The sequence below is a fragment of the Ornithodoros turicata genome, chromosome 2, assembly GCF_037126465.1.
Source record: "Ornithodoros turicata isolate Travis chromosome 2, ASM3712646v1, whole genome shotgun sequence".
Taxonomy (NCBI): domain Eukaryota; kingdom Metazoa; phylum Arthropoda; class Arachnida; order Ixodida; family Argasidae; genus Ornithodoros; species Ornithodoros turicata.
The window spans coordinates 104,994,411-105,016,751 of NC_088202.1; the positions used below are offsets into that span (position 1 = coordinate 104,994,411).

Here is a 22,341-nt window from a genome sequence, read left to right on the forward strand (position 1 = left end):
GGCCCGAGTATGCGCCGGTGTTCACCACGATAACACGCTGGCGACACACTTCGACGATGACGTGATACAGCACTGATATAGCATGATACAGGGCAGCATAATACATGCAGCGCAGTGATAATCTCGAACTCTGTAATCTAATTTGCGCTTATTTTCGAAAAATCCATGAAGTGAAGCAATCCTCATGTACCACGAACTGACATAACATTCGACTAGCGCTAACGCTCATTGAAGAAGCGTCTTCGTATAGCGTAGTGGAAGGGTATGCAATCCAGTTTCACGAATAAGTATCTCGACGATAACAGTTCCGCCACAACATTCTTGCTTGGATGCCGAGAAAATACTCGTTATTTGGCTTTATAAACAACACCAATACCTATTTTCTTTTTCGAAGGCCCTGATCACAATAATATGGCGTACACAGTCATCGCGGGACACAAGACAGCGATGGTAACTTTTCATTCTAGATTTTATTACAAAATTAGTATGAAAACATTTGGTAGATCATGATATAAACCTTTCCAACAGGAATACCTAGATAACGAGTCACTCCCTCCATTCGTTATTATTCTTGAAAGTGATGGCAGCAATACCTTACTTATATAAGAACTACCTTTACATAACATATGTACACCTGTACAGTGCAGAATGATCGCTGTGTCATTAGACCTGTACATGTACATAATCTGGACGACAGTGAATCCCATATGTACACATGATGAATGACAGCGCGCCCTCCTATTTGGATACCGCTTCGGAATCTTACGCTTCCACATTGCTAACCTGCTGACATTTAAACTAGAAATAAAACACTAACCAGGAGCTCGGGGTTGCCACACAGCAGTAACATTGTAAACGCTAAAGAAACAGCAGCCCACCTTAATGTAAGGTTACGGTTGCATCACTCGTATAGAGCCTACAGGTTATACTTACACTCCCTTAACGCATACAAAGTATAACTTACGCAATACAAGCAACTACTATACGCACCACTTAAGTCGCTTAAGCCTCTGAGAACAGACGGGAACTGAAAGAATAAAGGTCTTTTGGTCATCCCGGCCAAATCTGCATATGCAGAATGCATTCTAACAGATCCCGTAGTGCATACGGGATTCGGTCACAAAGCCAACGTGCATCGAATTAAATTGGTTCTGCACGCTTGTGATAACTTTTCTCCGTGCGGTCCAGATGGCGAAGCATTCTTGCATTCGGTTGGTGTTACTGCTGTGGAACCACCACTAGTGAATCTCGACAAAAAACGAAAGGCCGGATTCATATCACCATACTCCATTAGAACAGCGCAGCAACGTTACGCCCGCGTGCCAAGAGAGACTGAAGCAAATGCATAGCGCGATCATATCACGTTAGTGAAAGAAGAAGTGGACAGAAGCACCGGCGCCCCCACACGTGAACGTCCTTGGATGCCACTCACCACCTCTCCGAAAGAAGAGGTGGAGAGGGGGAGCCAAACGAATTCGTCCGTGATATGACCACGTTTTGTCTGACCTCTTCTTGTAGAGTGCATTCTGCATTACAAAACGAAGAACTTTCAATAAACAAGGGCCGCAAATCCTCTGCAAAATACTTGGCTGCCTAACGTGTACTACCTACCTGCTATCAAGCTTTCTTTACTGCTGTGTCCAGAGCCTATTCGGACACACGGGCTAAAGAGCACATGCAAAGAATGCAACGAGCAAACGCCTGTACCTCCATTTCACATCTGCAGACACTTGAATCAGTCATAAAAACAACCTGTACGCCGAGGATGGTGGATATCAAATAATGCGAAGAGCTTTCATACAGACAAAACTTATATGCGCCTTTGAGGTGAGCCGGATGGCATGAACCGTCAGCCTCAGTATTACTCGGATGTATCACTTATGACCCCATCCAGGGCGTCCCGAAAAAATGAAATAAGTAACGACATCATCTATTTTATGCAATAGAAATGGATGCTCTACGAACACTGTATCACACTGTAATTATTTTGTCTGGCAGTGTAGCGTGACAAGAGTCTATACCAAGGATTGTCAGAACGGACAAAAACACACACACGAAAAGATTGACAACAAGTGCCACTTCCGGAAAAAACATTTTCGCCGCATGGTCGTTCTTAAAGCACACTGTTTGTGGCGCTGGACATCCCAAGGAAACGTACCTATGTGAAATATGTACAGGGTGTCTTACTAAGAGCGAAACAACTACAGAAATCTAAGAAACAATCGGACGCAACACACAATAATATGTGTCCTCCTGATGTGCACCGTAAGGCGAAAACGCGTTTTCGAAGGGGGTAAATTAGCTGAAGATTACGAACAATCAGAGACGATTGATAATGGCGGGATTTGACATGGTGCAACTCAGATCATAAGAAGGTCATAAGCGTGAACTAATTATGTCTTTACTCAGTGTTTGCTGTTTCAGTATGTGGATTATTTGAAGTTTTTTCGAAACGTCCGCGCTGAGGTGTATGCACGCGACATACGCTATTTAACATCCCTAGGGAAAGACAATGTATCTGTGCAGCTTTTTCCGTGATACCAAAATGCACTCATTCACGTCCGGGATCGAAACAACCACTTTGGGATCAGTGAGCAGAGAAGTTCACTTGTGTACCACAGACTGGTAGACGAAGACGGAGAACCTCCCGCCTACTATGGTTGCCTAAATTTGTAAAGTTCACATCCGTACCACTTCCCCGAAGTATGCACAGTGCAGAGAACGTCGTGTAAAGTTCGACCTTATACATTTTTGCTACCGAGTTGATGAGGTCTTAGCAAGACACCACAACATATAGTACCAGTTCAATGGATACATGACGCTGAAAGGGTGCCTCTCCTATGTATGCGTAAGTACATCTATCATTTCATACACATCTAGACTTTCAACTAAAGCCGTGTAAGCTGTGCTATTGTCGTCTGTCGCCTCACTCCATGCTCTCGTAACCTCGTCTGCCCTCGAGTTTCCTATATACACAAAATGGCCCACAAAAGCTCCTTTAAGTCAACTACATTTCAGTTATAACTATCTGCATGCAATTTAGGTACATTGCCTTAGTTATGACGTACGAAGTTCCTATGTACAATAATGAAATATGTACATACGAGTGGATATATAATGTTGAACTACAGTATAGCACAGTAATTGTTGAACGTTCTAACAGTCTAAGCTAAAGACCTGCAGTGCTCCTCCAAAAATCCAGAACAAGTTTCCAAACTTTGCTCATGTACAATACTACAAGGAACAGTTATTGTTTACACGTTTAAGAACTGAGTTTTGTACGAATAAGATTCCTCGTGTAAAGGGAACGCGCAACAAAAGTAATGCTGTTTTCGAAGCAAAATTATAACGGGTCCGGACAGAAACGCAACGATTGTTTGCTGTCGAAGCGTAGCGCCTTGCTGAAAACAAGGCTATACCTCGACCTCGCGCGATGTACATATAAAATCTTAATGATAGCGTCGGCTATAAAATATAACTAAAATTAGGTACGACCGGAAGCTCTATTGTGCTTCACATGATATATGGCACCCTATAGTTTGAGCAATATTAACCCCGTTCGCTACCTTCTCTGGTTCATCTACAGCTACACATGCAATATGGCATACGACTAGCGTGTGTTACAAATGAATGGATGAGAACGTATTTGCGGCACTTGTGTTCGCATAGAGCTCCTATAAATTATCTAGGGGCCAAATGTGAGATGGCTTACACAAAATTCTGCTATTCTCTAAAGCCTACCACGCGTATGTCATTATGTAGAAACGTGCCATCATGTCTCACGCCTGCCAGTTTTAAGGAAGTGCTACCAAAATTGTGACCCCTCCGATACGCATAGCGACCGAAGAAACAAACTACACAGACGAACAACAACAATGGCTGTACTTCAGCCAGTCTCCATCCACTTGGCTGGCAAGCCTCTCGATATTCTTTTCGCCCTCATCCTCCTTGACCTATAGGTAGTCTATAGGGTCTCTATGGTGCACAGCGAACCACAAAGCACTTAGTGCAGCAACAAATTGCTCTCGTCGTCCAGGAACTAAAGCTTTGCAAAGCAGCGATAACATACACTCAAAAGACGTACTCCTGGAACAGGCTAAACGAAACGCACCGAGATTCACGTATCTCGTAAACAATCAAGGGCAAATCAAGCAGAGTTTCGAACCCTGATTTAAAATGCACAATGTCGTCGGCCAACGTCGGTCATGGTCAACGCTTGAATAACCTCGACGAGAGAAAATTACTGAACAGGGCTGAGAAACATGGTTGCTGCCATCCCTCACTTAGCAAATGGTGCTGTGCATAGAGTATTGTCTTCTCCATAGGGAGCTCTCTGGGGGTGCAATTGGAAAGTTCCTATAAAAGCGATCCTCATAATATGACTTCCATCCTGTTTCCTTTGCGAGAAATCTTGATCTGCCCCGGCTGGAGGTCGCTCGTTCCGGAAGAACGAAATGCCAGGACTACGTTCTCTTTGCCAAAATTCACTTCGAACCTGCGAGAGGAAGCACAGTTCAAAGACGGCCGAACAGGATTGAGAGAGTAGCCATCAAACTTACTCCGTTGCGATGCTAACATCAGGGGGTTTTCCTGTTGCGTTTTGGATGACGAGGAACAGCTTGGTGACAATTTCGATGACGTGTCCTGTCTCGAACAGAAAGTCCCCCTTTTTTCTTGTTGCTTCCGTCTGTCAGAAACCAAAAATCGTGTTATACATATCAATGTATTCGAGCACAATGTTTTACGTATGTGTGGTTCCACAAGGGTATCGCATGACCTTCCCTGGATCAGCTAAAAAGTATTCGCAGGCATCCCAGTTTGATCATTCACAGCATGTCCTAAGGCAGGGGATGGGAAATGGGAACTTGCAACAGCACTTTTGAAACAAGAAGGCCAGGACAAGCTTCTCAAACCGCCGTTGACTGGACGCGACGTCTGCTAGCAACATGGCGCTAGGAAACAGGTATACTCTCTCTCTCTCTCTGCAGAGTGCAATTTAGTCAGTAATTTAGTCTGTAGTGTACTCACTTCAAATGGCGGGCAGGTATAAGTACACATAAAATGCATCGGAAAGAGGCGCGCGATGTAGGCATTGCAGGTAAACAATAAACATGTAGAACTGATATGACACTCATACCGGAAGATCTGGGCTAGAAAATTGTCCCCTGACACTTCTTTGTAAATGAACGCCAAATTGGAGCTACGGATTATGACGCAACTTGTGCGTTCAGGCACCGTCTCAACAAGTCACTGCTAAGAAAACAACTTGCTTGGAAATGGAGCGCAGTATCAGTTTCAGTATTCTGAAATATTTGGTTCAATATTACTGTCCACGTAAGGAAATCCGCACACTGTCCATTCCGGGTCTTAGGAAAAAGAAGGCTGTGCAAACAGTCGTGGCATCCCAGAGGATGGAATTGAGCACGGATTCAAGCTGCCTCTTATGTCATCTGCCGAGGCCGAGACATTCGCACTACTGGCCGCTTTGAGACACGTCTCCTCATTGGCGCCCAGGGCCTGGACGATCCTCACCGACAGTAAAGTGGCTCTGGAGGCGCTGGCCTCTTACTCTGCTGCAGTCATCAGTGACATCTACACCACGATCATCGCCCTGCACACGGAACTTGTATCCCTGGGACACGGCGTGGTGTTCCAATGGATTCCGAGCCATGTCGGACTTCTTGGCAATGATCGTGCTGACGCTCTCGCTCGGCAAACCCACGACAATGAGCAACCAACTGTCCTTCCTCTTGCGCTCTCTGTGTGCCAGCTGAAAATCTGCCGCTTTATTGCCAACCGCCCGCAGCTCTTCCAGCAAGGAGCTATACGAACCAATGCCTTCCATTGGCCCACTGATGACATATGCTGTGCCTGGCCGCATCCCGCGCATCGAGGAATCGTTGCTTCATCGGCTACGGCTGAATGTGGCACGAACTCCACTCCTCCTCTTTAAGATGAGTCAGCATCCATCACCTCTTTGCCCCACGTGTCAGGTAGAAGCTGACGTGCCACCCATACTCCTTGCCTGACAGCGGTACGAAGATCACCGCTCGAGTATCCGGCGCCGTCTCGCTCATCTAGGCTACCGAGAGCTTCCCCCGCCCCCTCGCGATGCTACTTGGCCCTACTCAGCACGCTGAAGTCACGTCTGCACTGACGAGATTCCTTCGGGAATCTAAACTCCTGGGCACTCTCCCAGAAGAAGAACAGTCTCTGTACGAAATATCGGCGGCTTCTGTCCTGAGGCAACTCCCTTCCTGGGCACTCTCCGATACGTCCTATATGACTGTCTGCACAACGATTAGTGAAGGAGCTGTTTTTTTTTCTGTATTTTCCCATAATTTTCTGTGTCTCTGCTGCTTTTATCTTCTTTTGTTTGTTTTGTTAGCTTTTGGGAATAGCAAGCCTACATCATGGCTAACCTTTCCCTTCTCTTTTCTTTTCTCTTTTCCCTTTTTCTTTGCATTAAACATATCCCCCCCCCCTGCACACTGTCTGCACGCCAACAATTAATGGAGACAAAGCAAGACAGAAGAAAATTACTCACCGTCCGTACGTGAAATACAGCAATGTCGTCCATAAACGGACTGAGAGATATCCTGACGATGTCCCCCACGGGAATGCGATATTTGATCTGAAGCGTCCGCTGGTCCATTACCAACATGGAGTTCGTGCTCACGACGAACAGGGTTTGCACGCACTGAAAATGGCAGAAAAACGCAAAGATCCCGTTACGTCAGTACACAATACACAGGCAAAGTTGTCGTTCATCTCACCTTTCCACTTGACCTTGTGATCTTGCTTATAATATCTGCGAAGACAACATACTGATCGCCGGTTTCGTTCGCCAACCGCTTCCACTTGATATTTTGCCGGAGTCGCACATAGTCACCGCGGAAGGGGTGGGACACGCTATGAACGACAGAAATGAACGAGACAAACGCTTGATATATATGTGGCGAATGCAGTACATACCTTTTGGGATAGGAAGCTTTCCGGTCTCGGAAGATATTGCTGGCTGTGACTTTTTCCCGCATTCGATTTCGTGCTGTCTGATCAAACCTTAACCTGTACCTTTGACACTGCAATAAAGAAGAGAAGAAAAAAAAAAGTGTAGGAGGTGGTGTAGCAGGGTTCCTGACGTTTCGTTAAAGCAGGCATAAGGAAGAGTGCCTGCAATAATGGTAACAGCCTCAAAATACGTACGCAAAATTTATTTACATGCATATTAGCTGAGTTTACATGGACGAATATGTCGAGTGAAACCCCAGTCAACTGACCGTTAAGGATACAATGGCTAGAAAGCAAGCGAGCTGGTGATTAGAACTCATAATATTAAAGCAAAACGAGACTAGGGAAGTACGAAACAGACACACACGGACAAAGTCTCCAATTTTCAAGCTTTTTTGAGGCTTTGTCCGTGTGTGTATGTTTCGTCCTGTCCTAGTCTCAGGGTTTTTAGTATTCGATCGTTAAGGTCGACTGGCGACGGTTTACGGGACTGTCGACTAAGGCGCCATAGAGCTCTGCACGATTCAGTCGATCGACTGATCCTGGACTGAAGCGCCACCCTCACCTTTGAAGTGTATCCTTGAAGTGTACCCCATCTGTGAAGTCTATGTGTAATCACGCACATTTTAGCAATGATGTGTGGCACAAAGCATAACAGGGAAAACCATACTTGAGGGTCAGTCAAGACTCAAAAGTGAACTCTAACGTAGAGTATTCGAAGCATCATTTTAAAGACGACTGAATATCTGATGCTTTTAAAACGGCCTTTCGTTTTCACTGATCTGGCTCAGAGACTCCCGACATAAACACGTAGAGGCTCTAAAGCTCCATGTGCTCATTTCGAGGTATCCTATCTCAGTCTGTAGGTGTTGCGAATTAGTGACGTAGCTTGAATTCGCAAGACCTTACACGAAACGGTTACCAAGCTACACATTTCGCATTGGTTTCGTCGTGCAGCGAAACGTCGTACCTTCGCATTTACATTCTAGGAATGGACGAATATGTAAAAAACGTACGCACATTAGTTTGTCCGCGATAAAGCACATTTATGTACACTGTGAGAGACAGCTTTAACACAGATAAATTCATTATCCGATGTACGAGATACGTTGCACATGAGAGGACATACCCTCCACCTGTGATAGAGCTTCTTGAGGAGGTGGCTGGTAGGCTGGAGGAAGCGAGGTGCAGGAGGCCATGATCGGTCCAACGGGGACACGGAAGGAAGGTTGCGTGCTAGCCACAGCAGGTATCGTCTCCGCTACAATGACAGATCAAGCACACAACGTGCTACATTACGTTTCTGCCTCGTCCAGTGCTATAGAAAGCTTAATCTGTTCAAGGTTACCCTAGAGACATCCACACGTTCCATATTCAGCGAAACTCCATAGCATATTCGTTTGGCGGGTGTGTCTGTTGCCCTTGTTGGTGGTGTAATGGTAGAAAGCAATTGCACATTTGTCTGGTATTTGAAAAGAGTGAGTGCGACTCCCTCCGCTGTTTTGCCTTTTTGACGACTGTTCTGATTTGTTGGATGAACCAACTCTCAGAATTAAAGTAATTGGAGTAGATTTACACGTAACGTGTGTCAGCCTGTTTGTGTGGCGACATGTTGTACGTGCCGCAGGGTAGGACTGCGGATAGTTAGACCACCTGGGGTCCTCTCGGAACTAGAAGAATGTCACACACCTAGGAAGTTAAATTCGTTATGTGGTATGGGAGCATTTACTCAACAGGTGCAGAGCAACCGATGTATCGTTGCGTTATGAGAACTCTGAGCGACGAAGAATAATACGTCTGCCGCTTCCTTCGCGTCACGAGACAGTGTGGTGATCGTTCTTCCTTTAAAGGCAATAGGGCTTGGTCAACTGATTTTGACCAGGATAATAAGTTGGGAAATCTTTTTTTACGACTGTCTGAGTTAACAAAATGGGAAGAGTAGTACGCAGTGCGAATGCCGGGAGAACGTTGACGAATATATAACATAGTGTCTCCTCATTCCAGCACTAGGGTTGCGCGTATTGTCGCTTAGAAGACATAAATACGACGTGCATTTGGAATGTGGAGCACACATGAAACAGACAGAGGCATGTTTGACAATAATTATTCACATAACTCAAAAGTGAGTGAATTATTCGCGTAAAGAAATGACGACTGCGTTATTCCCTAATGCAGCCGTAAAGACTGACCATGACCTATGTAAGCAGTTCTACACGACTGCGGAATATACTGTACAGGGTGTGTGCAGAAAAACATGACCCGCATTTTTACATGTAACTCGTTGTCTACTTAGCCGAGGAACTTCCGGTGGCGCACGACGGCGTATTTATGCGTGCGAAAGCTACAAAAAAATCCTGGAAGCCATACTCAATGTAAAAAAATAAACAAAGCGCGAAAACATGGGCTTCCATGCATTAGAATAGGGCGGTCATGACACTGCATGGTAGTGCATTTCGGTCTCATAAGAGTTATATGCAGGCACCGCTAGGGCACTGCCGATGAGCATCCATGTGGGACATCGTTTCGATTTATGCACCGATAGCTCCCCTAGCGGTACTTGAACACAACTCTCCTACGTGCACCATGTTGCCCTTTCACATACACCCTGTTGCCCACCATGTTGCCCTATTCTGATGCACGGAAGCCGACGTTTTCGTTGTTCCGTTTATTTTTTAAGCTGGGTATGGTTTCCACAATTTTTCTACAGATTTCGCACGCATAAATGCGCCATCGTGCGCCACCGGAAGTTCGTTAGTTAGGTAGGCAACAAGCTATGTGCCTAAATGCGGGTCATGTTTTTCTGCACACCCCCTGTACACAGTTCGCACTTGAACTGCTTCGCAAGTCCGACTATAAAATATGTGTACAAGACTGCATCTTGGCTCTTAATAAAAGATGTGAGCATTTAAATGTTCTTTTTGCGTTTTTGGAGGAGTACGCCGATCACTACCAGGGGACAATTTACCGAGAGTATAGAAGACCTCAGCTACCATGGTTTATGCTCTGCACAAAACGTGTTCTCGCGGAACAATATTATACACGTACTTACTAGACTATCTCTTTTTTTGGTGTCGCTCAAATTGCACCACGCTCAAGGACACATTTCCACATACAGAATTTGTTTCTTATGTGCCCATTAGTGTTTCAGTCGTAAAAGATACCGTGGTGCACTTCTTCACAAGTGTGAACAAGCGGTTGCCCATCATTTGATAACATTTACCTGTACGTGATTATCGTACCTGTCATCACTTTATCCAGGTTACAAGGAACTTCTATGCAACACAAACCGGCATCGAACATCCTTGTACACAACATATATGGCCATACAAGACACAATGTGTAATCTGGAAGTGAATATGTGCTACTGGTGCAGAAATAAATTGTGCCATGCAGGAAGGATGCAATCTTGTGGTCAAAGCCGTCAAGTTCAAGCTTATCAAATAAATTATGCAAAATAAACGATTTCTATGGGGCATCTGCGTAGGTTCTCTTTCCATAGGCATATTTCTTTGGGCATATGTCATTTTATCTTCTGTTCTGGATCAAGATCGACTGATAATTTTAACCAGCAGAAATAGTTTTGTTCGTGTCCCGATACGTGCAAGTAACCACAGTTTCGAACGCGGTTCCGAGAAGGCCCTGCTTCCTAAAAAGGCTGCAGAAAAAGTGGTAGAAAGGCAGAACGAGTACAAAGGGCTGAGAATGTGTGTGGAGGGAAAGAGCAGCCTTTCTCACCTTCCAGAACCGGTAGTACCTGCCGACGACAGAGGCTGCCCATTCCCTCCGCTTCATCTGCCTCGTGCCGTGGAACTGCTCCCTTGTCTTCAATAGTACATGCACACATACACAAGCGCTTAGCCAAAACCAAAGGGGAAGTATCAAACCATAAACAAAGAATTTTTCGAATGTGCAGTGCCATGCAAGCGTACACATGCTTCGTGCTTAGGTGAGGAGTGTTCATAATGATGTCTATAGTAGTACGTAGCAACTTTGGTGAACAGGCAATGCAATGGGGGGGGGGGGGGTGCAGTGTGGGTCCGGGCCGCTGCATGAAATTTGGTCAAGTGTCGTGTCAAAAGTTGCGTTTTCGTCAGATATATCATATATAGCATTCAGAAGTAATGGCTGTCAATACCAGTGTGAGTACGTGACAACGTTTCGTCGGCTTCCCGCAATCCGTTGGGGCCGTTCTTTCTCCTCAACACTTGGCAAAAAGCGCACAAGAGACCGTCAAGCATCTAGCGGTTTTCTTCAACGGGGAACTCCTTGAAAATTTGTTTTGACCTTTTAAAAAGCATGTCCAGCCCCGACAAAAGTTTACGGAACACCGGAGTGGCGTATATCGTCATCGGAGCGATACCCTTGCATCGAACGGGAGCAGACAGACTTACATACAGGCGACTGGCACCTCTCAGCACAGGTGTGTTCACTTCTGTTCGTTGCTAGGGTGTCGCTCCAATCAAGAAATATGTCGATGTGGTTTTCCGTAAACTTTTGTCGGGATCTGCACATTCTCATGAGATATAGCATATTAAAGTGTAAATTTGTTCGTTTTACACCGGTAGCTGTTAACGGGAAGGTCTAGGGAAATCGCTGTTGCTGTATCACAAAACCCTCGGTTTTGGGTTCGGGTTCGGTTTCGGTGATGCAAAACAAGTTAAAATAAGCTAAAGCTAATAAAAGCAGTTTTGACGAACTCAGAGATGGGTACGTTGCCCAGCAAAGTGTCCCGACTTTTCAGCGCTTCCTGTCCCGCTTATGTCCCGATTTTAGTAATATTTCTGTCCAGCTTATCCAAGCTCTACACAGCACCACTGACTTCACAGATCACAAGGCAGTACTCGTCACTCTAAAGTAGTGGTGCATATACCAGCAATAAAAGCGTCAACATCCACACACAACAGCTACCGCTGAAATTCGCTTTACACAATCGTAACCGTCCTGTATTTTTTTTTTTCGTTTGTTTTAAATCCTTTTTTCTCACGCAGGATACCTTTCTTCCTCATGGGAGGGGTAGGATTTGCGTAGAGCTGCACCGTTCGTGCCGCCACTACCTCCTCACCCCAACACACACATTGCACTCCTGTGTGTGATAGATGTGCTACAGTAGCACCGTGCGTGTCCTTTGTCTCTTTCCCGTCGGCCACGGCGGCTCCCCGTAGTACTTTTCATGGTGGTGGTGGCATCGCGCAGTTTAAGTCAATTGCAGCAACGTCTAAAGGTGTACGTGCTGTTCTCGTCAACGTTGGTGCTGTCAATAAGAGCAGGGCAGAGTATATGCGACAGTATCGGCAACGCAGGAATCTCACAAGCCAAGCGCCTGATATAACTTCAACTGAGCCCCTACAGTTGCTAGTACGATTACATTGGAAATGAGAAATCCACCTACGATTGTAGTTGATAACGATGTACTTTACTCATATGAATTTTGTCAAGTATTCATTAAATGTGCTTGCAATTTTAATATATTCTTGTTCATGTTCATGCGTGGAAACGTTCGTCACCAGCTTCCAACCAGCGTCAAACAAACTTCCAAAGTGATCTCACCGCCTACTCTACTAAGGTGAACTCAGTGCTCAGACACAGGGTACAGAAATGATAGAAGTTAGAACGATAAAAGCAGGACATTTCAGACAGGACGCAGGCGGACACCTCGATACATTACAGTACTGCACTCGAGCTAGCGCTAACAGCGAAAGGTAGGCTTCTTTTGAGCTGTTAAAGGGTATTGCGTTGTGCGCTTCCTTTTAGTACCCCCCATTCGCATTGCTTCTACCGATCTTCCATATCACTGCGCTCCAAATGCGTTCCGCATAGCGAATGCATACGGCAAACAACAACTGCAATACATGATGACATGGGGCGTTTCACGCTAGACACTAGATGAGTGATATGAGAATGAAAGTAAACACGGCACTAGTCTATGCGGCTCCCTTGAGTACTCATGTACTTCAGCTACTAGATATTGCTAGGACAGGCACCCATGTCACTGCCGCCAGGGCATGCGGTGCACACTGTAAGTAACATATGTGTGCCGTGACCCAATCAGGCACTGCACAAAAAGTTCTTCGCGCACTTATGGAAAGTTAGTACGGCAACCTTGTAGGAAAAAGAGGAAAGCGTTAGTATAGTTAGCTAATATGCAAACAGATTTACCAACGCATCTTTCTTTCTTTTAAAGTCTTTTCTTGCCTAAAATAGATAGGAATTAGACATATCACGCTATTACAAATGCAGTCTTCAGAATGCAATATATATACCACATTACAGTTTTACACCAACATGGTATGTTACACTGTTGCACTTGATGTTATTGCAGCAAAACTTTCAGTTCAGTTTTCCTCGGTTCCATATAGTTACAGGTTACAACACGTTGAACAATATTATGCTTTGTATGCAAGCAGTTCTGATTGATGTATTTTGTGTGTGACCTTATACTCGTAAGCCGAGCAAATTTTAATACTGCCTCGACGTGCTGAAATACATTCAGGGACATGTTTACATGATGTTTGCATAATGGGCGCCGAATGCCATAGAATACATGTTCACGATGGGTAAGTCGATCATGCAGGAAAATACTGCAGTAAAAGGACGAAGTGTCTGCGGCGGGTAGAGGTGCCCCGAGCGCGAAACACAAAGTCACAAAGTGTATACGAAGAAGTGCATAAGAGCAGCAACCTTTTTCCTTGCAGAAGAACTTATGATAACTTTAGGATTTCTTCGAAGTTTAGAATGGAAACAAAGCTGATAACAAAATAAATAAAATCGTGAGCAAATGAACTGAGAACCAACTGGCTTTTAAAAACACGTATCGAGGTTGACAATTTCTCAAATAGGATGCCTGGTGAAACGTTTAGGTGAAAAGGTGTTAATGTTAGATAGTAGGTTGTCCTTCCATGTGTTCTAATGAAACTCTCACTTGGCAGGTTATGATGAATGCCGTATCATAGTGACCTGTCACTTTAGTAATTTGCACTAGATACGTGGAAGGGAAATACAACCAGAGGTCGAACTTGATTCTCAACATGTGGTTTGGTGAGGGGGGGAATATGTTTAATGCAAAAGAAGAAAAAAGGAAAGCATGTAATAAGACATACGTGTGATTAATTTTACGTTTAATACGGCCGATAACGCTAGTATTTGAGAAATAATTATAATTGTTGATGTTAGTTAAATACCGAGAATTGTATACAACCTTCCATCCCCTATAATATGCCGCGATGGTGGTGGCAGCTCTCCTCTTACGCAAGAAGTCGCGACGTGCCTGTACATAATGTAAAGAAAGTAAACATAAGCAATACTGACAACACAAATTAGTAAATGCAACAAAGGCTCAATGAAGAACAGATATAATAAAAGGCAGAAGACCGAGCACCACAGTCAAAGGGGCCGCGACAGTTGTAAGGTGGGGATAGTTGAAGACGAGGGAAAGTTAAAGGTCAGTTTTCGGCGACGCATTTTCTTACAGGCGTTTTTTCATTTCTGGCGACATGCTGCACGCAGCGGATGTCTGGGCCTTAAAGTTACGTCTTCATTTTGCGAGTGTGGCTTTGTTGCAGTAGGCGCTACGACACGCCCTGCATTTCATAAGTACTAGAGGTAAGAGTATGCTTTTTGCGTCAGTCAGTTATAGCTTTTGCAAATGTATTTATTCACTCCTGTGCGGGTGCGAATAAAATATGAAGTAATCGTTACGACGTAATGTACCCGCTGTGCGGAAATATGTCCATTACTCAGGCCTGCGTTTCTTTTACTAGTAACAAAAATGGTCAACTGAAACCCGTTATTCCTGGCCAAGTAGCAGACAGTCGCATGGATCCTACTTCCGGCATATTTGTGTAGGGCTAGGTACGAAACAGAAGTTGTGGTTCAATTTTGTTCATGTTTCGCTGTATGTGGTGGTCAGAGCCGTAGCGATGGGGGTGCGAGAAGGACAGACGCCCCAGGCGCCCTCGCCCGAGAGGGAGCCGAACGGCAAACCGTGGCGGGTTGGATGGACAGCGTAAAGTAAGAATGAAGGGAATATGAATTTACGGTCTCGGCAGTGTAAATGAGCGTTTTCTTTTATTCGTTTATAAGTCTTCTGACGGCAGTGAGGGAGAGGGGGCTTCAGATATGCCCTGCCCCGGGCGCAAACTCGCCCCGCGACGGCTCTGGTAGTGGTGCTTGTGGTGCTGGTGAAAGGGCTCGCCGTTGTCGGCCTCATGAGGTGGGCAAAACCGATTCTAAGGGAACTGTGCCGACATATGTCTGAAACCGTCTCAGGAAAACCCAGGAAAAACCCCAGACAGCACAGCCGGCACCGGGATTCGAACCCGGGTACCTCCCAGTCTCGCTGTATGTAATGGTTTCAGAGGCCCGGAAAGCACAAATGGGCGCGTCTGTCTATAGCTATGGCCACGATGAGAACGCCGGGTAGCAGGAATAAATGGCAGCATGTACTACCGTAAAGCTGCAAGTGTGTTTCCTTTCAAAACAGACAGTCTACGAGGCGTGTTATCAAGATGTATGCGTTGGAGCCTCTGACATCTCTTCCTTCCAGTGCAGAAAGTGTTGTTAAGTATGTTGATAAGTAAGTGTAAGTAAGTAAGTGTGTTTGATATCGTTCGGGTATATTTTTGCGTGTCGTTAAGTTGTCCACGCAATCTTTTTCGATGTCTTCAAGTTACGCACGGTGTGGGGCAAGTTGAGCAAAATATGTACTTGGATACTTTTTGTTCCTGAGGAATTGGTATTTTCTTTACCCACACAACGGGCTGGTATGCATTTTTCAAGGCTTTTGGGAATCTGTTAAAAAATATGGCAAAGTTTGGGTGTTAATTCTCACAGCTATTACAGAAACAGCTGAACTGTCTTCAACATCGACCCTCCTACTCTACATGAAAGAAGTAGAACAAGGTTATTTGCATCTAGATGTATTCTACATCCAAGTTTCAAGATTCATTGATTCTTCGATCAGTCAGACTTTCGTTTTCCTGCCGGCGTCTGCTTCAAGAGTGGTCATATGCACCTGTGTAAAAGTGAAGTTAAAAGGGAAGGCTCGCTCCCTGACACAATTGAAGCAAATATGTCTGGTAGAAGCATTTGACTGCAAACAACACATCTGCGAGCTTTTTCACTCGAATTCCACATACTTCCAGAGATATGCGTAGTTTGACATGACAGCCGGCAGCGAACGCGCACCAACGAGGGGGAGCAAGCAGAAGAATCTCCTCATCGGCTCGCCTTACATTTTAGTGACGTTCAGCAAGGATGGCCACGTGCCAGTGTCCCCTCCCACACCTTCTCCTCACGTATTCTCTGCAGCGGGGCGCAGAGACTATTACACCTTGAGCGACCAAAGCCTGGACTCAAAGGAACGACCTCGTGTCATCACGACACCTTTGATGACATGGGTAGAGCGTCTCTGAGGCCATAGCTGTGGACTACAATGAACTCAGGAAGGCATGCTTACGGCACGCCTCCATCTAACCTTCACAGAAGAATAATTCTTCTGTTGTATTCTCATTTTTGCATTCTTCTGTGGCACGCAATGGAAAGGGTAATATAATTACGAATCAGGGAGAGACGCTAAGCTATACCTTCAAACATGTTTCTAACACTCCTCGCATCCACAACATAATTTAACGACACGTGTCACCGGCACTTGGAGTTGGAGTTGGACGGACTAAAAATATTACGGAGAGGTTGAACTTGTCACCTGACAAGTTCACCGGCACTTGTTGAACACTCTCAAGCAGAGCGCATGTGCAACAGGAAAGAGATTCATTGCCATCAATGCTACGTAAGGGTGATGGGCACTAGAATATGACGTACGCTTGGCCCAATCAGCACGCGTCTTCAGAACGTTCCTCCCGCGGGCACAAACTTGCCTCTGTTGCATACAAATTAATAGAATGCTCATTACCGAAGAAAGGGAGCGTACATACCTTCCAACATTTGAAATTACTAGAGATGGTGATTTGGCTTTCTTGCATTTGGAGGAAACGCTCACGGTGAACGTGCCCTCGCCATGTCTTCTGGATGAGAGTTGCCAGTTCGTGTAGCCTCTCACGCCAAAATTCTTCTAATTCATACACCTGAAATAAACGACCAACAACAACAACTGATTTCGATCAACCTCACTCTCAGTAGGTATAAGTTCATAACTACGGTCCATCACGCCCTTCAATCTGAAAGACGACTCTGACCAGTACCAGCATACTACTTCGCAGACAAACAAATAACTTCTGTTTCTGGTTCGCTATCAAGTTATATTTCACTCGTGTTTCACCTGCGGCAGCACTCCACTCAAAGCTTGAAATGCGACCCGTGTAGGGATTTGCGCATGATTTTCATCCCAGGAGGATGTTGGAACTCCATATAAGGGTACGACACCGTGCTTTTGTGGCCTTTCTGCGGTTTTCGGCAGGTATTTTGAGGGCTGTATCACAATATTTCGGGGGTGTTATGGGGAGGTGTGGGGGTGCTGGCAAACAGCCTGGAACCGTGGTTTAAACTTTAAAATGAATACCTTCACGGAACAAGGCGGGGGAAAACACAGTTTGGCTGGTCAGACCTAGTTCCTGTGCAACCTTCGTTCACCTCAACGAAGATCAAGCAAGCTTAACTTTGTTTCTTTCAAAGCAATGCTCGTCTTCATTATGGTTCTGTAACGATGGAAATTCTCCGTCAACTCAGGTCGGAATTTCTGTCTCTACCATACCTCTCTAACCTGGCTCCGGAAACGTAAATAAAATTTATAGAAACCAACTCCCTCAATTTCAGCAACCCTCGTACACCGCGATCAATCTTAAGAGTCTACGCCTCCGTGCGGCAGTTGACAAGCGCAATGTCGTTCAAGGAAAAGATGCAAAGTTTAAATATTTTCGCACACCAGAGTACAGGACGTAAGGAAACAGCAACTGCTAGTGCGAAACAAGTATTATCTATGTTTCACTGTTTGTTTTCTAACTGTGGCAAGCTGTTCACGCAACCACCATCATCTTCCCAAATACAACTTTTGCGAGCGTGTGTGTGCGTTTTGTTTCTTTAGCGATTTTGTAAACATACCGTCCTTGCGCTCCTGATGAATATCTTGGTCCTACCGAAGGCGTATTCCGAGGAATGAATTGGCAGGTCCTTGAGAATGTGATTCACTCCCTCCCGAGGGAGGCCCGGCCATGTTGGCCACGTATCCAGACTGAGCAACTTATAACGCTCCAGAAAGGCATCGTAGTCCTGCCTGAAGGCGTACCCTGTGCGGCGTACTTTTAGATTTTCCATCAGCCTGAAAGCGAATAGCATGGAGACACATAAAATTAAACGATTCAAGTAGTTTACATTTTCTACATTCCTTCTCGTCATCGGTCACATTTTAGCTTTCAACACCTGTAACGCTTACCCCAGGTAGCGAACTTGATGCTGAACCAACGCCATTTCAAAAATCATGGGTTGCTTCAATTCATTTGGCTGGAATATGAAGGATGTATCAGGGATAGGCACTCCACTAAGGAGCCTTCAATTCAATGGTCTGGCATCAGCAAACATTCTTCATCACCATTGTGAGTCATAGGTTTTCACTCACTTTTACGCAACGAACATAGTTGGGGTTCTTGGATTGCAGATTCTTGATTAGAGCACCAATGGCAATTTTAAATTGCGTGGCAGTTGTAGTTGGACGTTTTAACGTCGTCCGTTTGGGGTTTCCTGCAGAAACCAAACAGAAAGGTTAGGCTCGGCTTACATTTCACGGCGCTCATCTCAGACAGAGATTATCGATCGTCCGACAGTTCTGGAGACTATGCCTACTGCTATGGAGTTATACCATCATAGATGCATAAATCTCTTTCTCTGTTTAATTTTTTGCAACTGACGGAACTAGCTTCGGAACTGAGACCCGATGCTGAACTGAACATACCGTTCGATACCGTTATTATTTAAAGTTGGCGCGCTCCAAACGTCACGCGACGGCGCGTGAAAACCGTTTCGGTAGGCCAACCGCTAGGTAGCGGTTGTCCTACATCTGTCCCACATCTGTCCCACCTCCTATCGGTTAAGGTGGTATCGTGGGCGATACGCCGCGATCACCTTCAGTAGGACACGGAGCTTTCCACTTCACGACAGACATTGTCAAATATCCACCAGCTGCACATACACGAGCCACGTGGTACAGTACTGGTCGCGGAACGTCGCTGGCGACCGTACGTGATCTCCCGCATCTTCCCCAGCAGCTGACCAATGACCCAGCCCATACTAGCTCTCCGCCTGGACTTTCCACATTGTTCCTGATCTTTTGTTTCGGACAAGTCAGCAGTCAACAACCCTCTGGTGGACAAGAGACAGCGGGACCACTTGTCCATTCGGGGCCCATTCTACTTCCTTCCTCCTGCTTCTGGGTCCATGACTGCCGCTGCTTCGCGATAGTCGTTCTTTGACGATAATCCACGGTCTCCACAGCTCCACGTTAACGTACCGGACACAGTGCCGTCACTCTACCACTGCCTCCACTCTACTCTGCCACTCTACCCTGGAGCCCAAGCAGCTTCAGCCTTCCCTGGAACTCGCCAGGCTCACAGCTGCACCTGACCACGCCATCCTGATGCTGCTACACGCAATGCCTCTGTCTGTGTCAGGCCGTCCATCGTCCACGCGCCGCAGATAATTTTAGAGTTTTCCCAAGCAATGTCTGCAAATGGTGATACTTGTACCTGCAGACTCGAGTTACCCAACTACTATACCTAAGGCTCTCATTCTATGTTGTGTACGCGCAGCATTCCTCAATGTCGCCGCGTATTCCTTGAGACGTGAATCAAGCAAGCCGAAATTGCCGTAGGGTGTCGGTATTAAGAGCGCTGCGCACAGGCCGCATTCTTAGGCCCAGGCCCGGTTCGAGCTCGGCCTTCCTTTGGTTTACGCACCCGGGTCACGGGCCGACGGCTTCATACCTGGCTCGGGCCCTGCCGAAGCACGAATAATTTATAGTTTCCCGGCCCGGCCCGGCCATGCCAGAGCCAGAGGAATTCATGCGCTACCCAGTCCAGCCCAGCGTAGCGGGCTGTAAAAGTTGACTAACTGACTCGTTGCTAACTAACAGTGGGGTAACACATATTCGAGCCCGACCTAGGCTCCCCAATGTACAGGCTCAGCCCGAGCTTAGGCCAGGCCCGCAAACAGAAGGCTTTAGAAGGCTTTCGGGTAAGCCCGAGCCCGTGCAGTGCTCGAGTCGGTATACTCTCCGCTATGAACTAATATGCCGAAGACAAAAGACGGGTGTGGTGTACACTGTCTCCCTGTGTATGCCCATGCCAGGAGCATGCCTGTGCTTGCGTATAGAACGTACCTTCAGGGAAAAGGATCTTCGTGAGTGGATGGTCGCAGCTGTACATCACTTGGGACAGGTCACGGTAGAGGTGGTCGTTATTTTTATCGATGAACCCAACAACAGAATACGTAACCTAAAAAAGAGGGATGTTCCACAAGATCACAGAGTTATATGTTGTGACATATATTTTATTTATTGAGAATACTTCTGACATTAAAAAAAAATGTCATAGAAGAAATATCATATCATAAATCATATTAAGAAAGCATTTGTCACACAGGATTGTATGTCGGCGTTTCCTCATTCGTTATAACCGTTTCCTGATTCAGTAGAGATGTGCCTCAATAATCTATGGTCACCCACTGTTTTAGTTAAACTGAACGCTTGTATACGGGCTTCGTCTAACGAAAAGCTGCTTTCTGCCTTTGCATGCGAGGTCGCTAAACCATGCGTCATAACCTCCCATTAAACGTCACCATGGCCAATATGGCCGCGAAAATAGCTGTATAGCAGAAGCCGATTCGGTTTCATAAAACTACGTCGTGAGGGAGAAGATGCGTCATCTTCGCCAGCGCCAGCGCCATCGTTCTCAGAATCGTGCCACTACTAGCTCTTGTGATTCTTCTATTCGCCAGCTGCCTTCGTATTAAAACCAGATTCGCCACCACTGCCCCCCTGCACTTCCATTCTTTAAACAAGTTTAGTGGAGGCGCTAGTCGATTCTCGATTCTTCCAGTCATCTACTACTACTATCATTTTCATACATAATGTTAGTGATATGTATGCTCACAAAATATGTACCTGTTACGCCGAAGCGTTTGGTTCGAAAAAACAAATTATGCAAGATTAAAACCCCTTATTCAAAATTTGAATGAACACAGTTTTGATAATGCAAAAGGTTTCTGTATTGTGCACATAGCTGCAGGTCGCTTCTTTGGTTTGCTCGCGATGCAAAGTCGGTATCATCTTTAGCAGTACGAGCTCCGAAGGTGGCCTGAAACGTGGCTGCAGAGGTTACCGTAACGGTACACCTGTTCAAAGGCCCATGGTGAGTCGCGTGAACCCATACAGCCTACAGAATGAACAAAACGAGACAGGCAGACAAATAAATGGCTGTATAGAAGTCGCTCGCGTCAACGAGTATTGTTGCAATTGTGGATCCATGTGGTAGCGTAGCGGAAGGTAGAGAGGCAGGGGTCCGTCTAATGAAACAACAGAGGTTCGTTATATGACGAAGTCTCGAGGAGAACAGACAAGGATGCCGTCCATGGCCTCTGGTTTTATACAAAATCTGGAGGGTGTGGCCTTCCAGAATGCTTCTTTCGATTGGTGACCATTGTCGAAACCGCTTGGCGAGACGTCCTGGCGCGACAATGATGTATTCTTGACCTAGAGGGGTTCGTCTTGACAGAAACAACAGGCAGCTCAACCCTGTTGACTGGTTCTGCCCCACTGCCGAGAGGATCAGACTAATTGTTCGTACTCTGGGTTGTGTGAGACGCCCTTGGAGTTCTGACGGCCAAGGGCACCAAAGGGTCGCTTGGCCTCCATTAGTGCACAGGTGGACGTACAATACAAAGACGAGGCCACGTGTCCTAACCTGTCGCAACAGTATTAAGCGTATGATTTTTTAAAATCTTATTTGGAATATGGATTGTTTAGTCTCAAATTATTTTACCCCGCAAGAAAGTCCACTAAACTAAAGTCTGTTTGAGAATCAATGATAACTGTTGATAATTCGTGGCTTTACTTCACCAGAAAACTAAGCTTAAGAATTAGTATACTCACAGCACCAGCGTAATGCCTAAGACGGAAGCACTGGGGAGGCACGGATACATCCGCTAGTAAATTCTTGCAGCCTTTGCTCTCAAAGTAAGGGCTTTCCTGGCAAGCTTTGGTCAGCTTGTGCAAGAACGCGTCATCACTCACGGGTCCCGGCCGAAGGCACTCTTCATCCAGCATGGCAAGAATACCGTGGTTGTTCTAGACGGAGACATAGACCAATGACATACGTCCTATGCGGTAAC

The 22,341-nt window shown here is 45.8% G+C and overlaps 1 protein-coding gene across 1 annotated transcript in view; it reads right to left on the reverse strand.

Annotated features, from left to right (window-relative positions):
• Positions 1-451: 451 nt before the first annotated feature.
• LOC135385908 (unconventional myosin-Ia-like) overlaps positions 452-22,341 on the reverse strand; it is a 138,065-nt gene continuing 116,175 nt past the window's right edge. The window contains exons 18-32 of the mRNA XM_064615524.1: positions 22,103-22,297; positions 20,333-20,447; positions 18,578-18,699; positions 18,395-18,462; positions 18,064-18,280; positions 16,941-17,090; positions 14,207-14,275; positions 13,168-13,203; positions 10,747-10,833; positions 8,141-8,272; positions 6,976-7,082; positions 6,777-6,912; positions 6,548-6,700; positions 4,560-4,687; positions 452-4,495 (exon numbers count right to left, since the gene is read on the reverse strand). Coding sequence (XP_064471594.1) covers positions 4,372-4,495; positions 4,560-4,687; positions 6,548-6,700; positions 6,777-6,912; positions 6,976-7,082; positions 8,141-8,272; positions 10,747-10,833; positions 13,168-13,203; positions 14,207-14,275; positions 16,941-17,090; positions 18,064-18,280; positions 18,395-18,462; positions 18,578-18,699; positions 20,333-20,447; positions 22,103-22,297 — 1,839 coding nt within the window. The 3' untranslated portion in view covers positions 452-4,371. The remainder of the gene's footprint in view (positions 4,496-4,559; positions 4,688-6,547; positions 6,701-6,776; positions 6,913-6,975; positions 7,083-8,140; positions 8,273-10,746; positions 10,834-13,167; positions 13,204-14,206; positions 14,276-16,940; positions 17,091-18,063; positions 18,281-18,394; positions 18,463-18,577; positions 18,700-20,332; positions 20,448-22,102; positions 22,298-22,341) is intronic.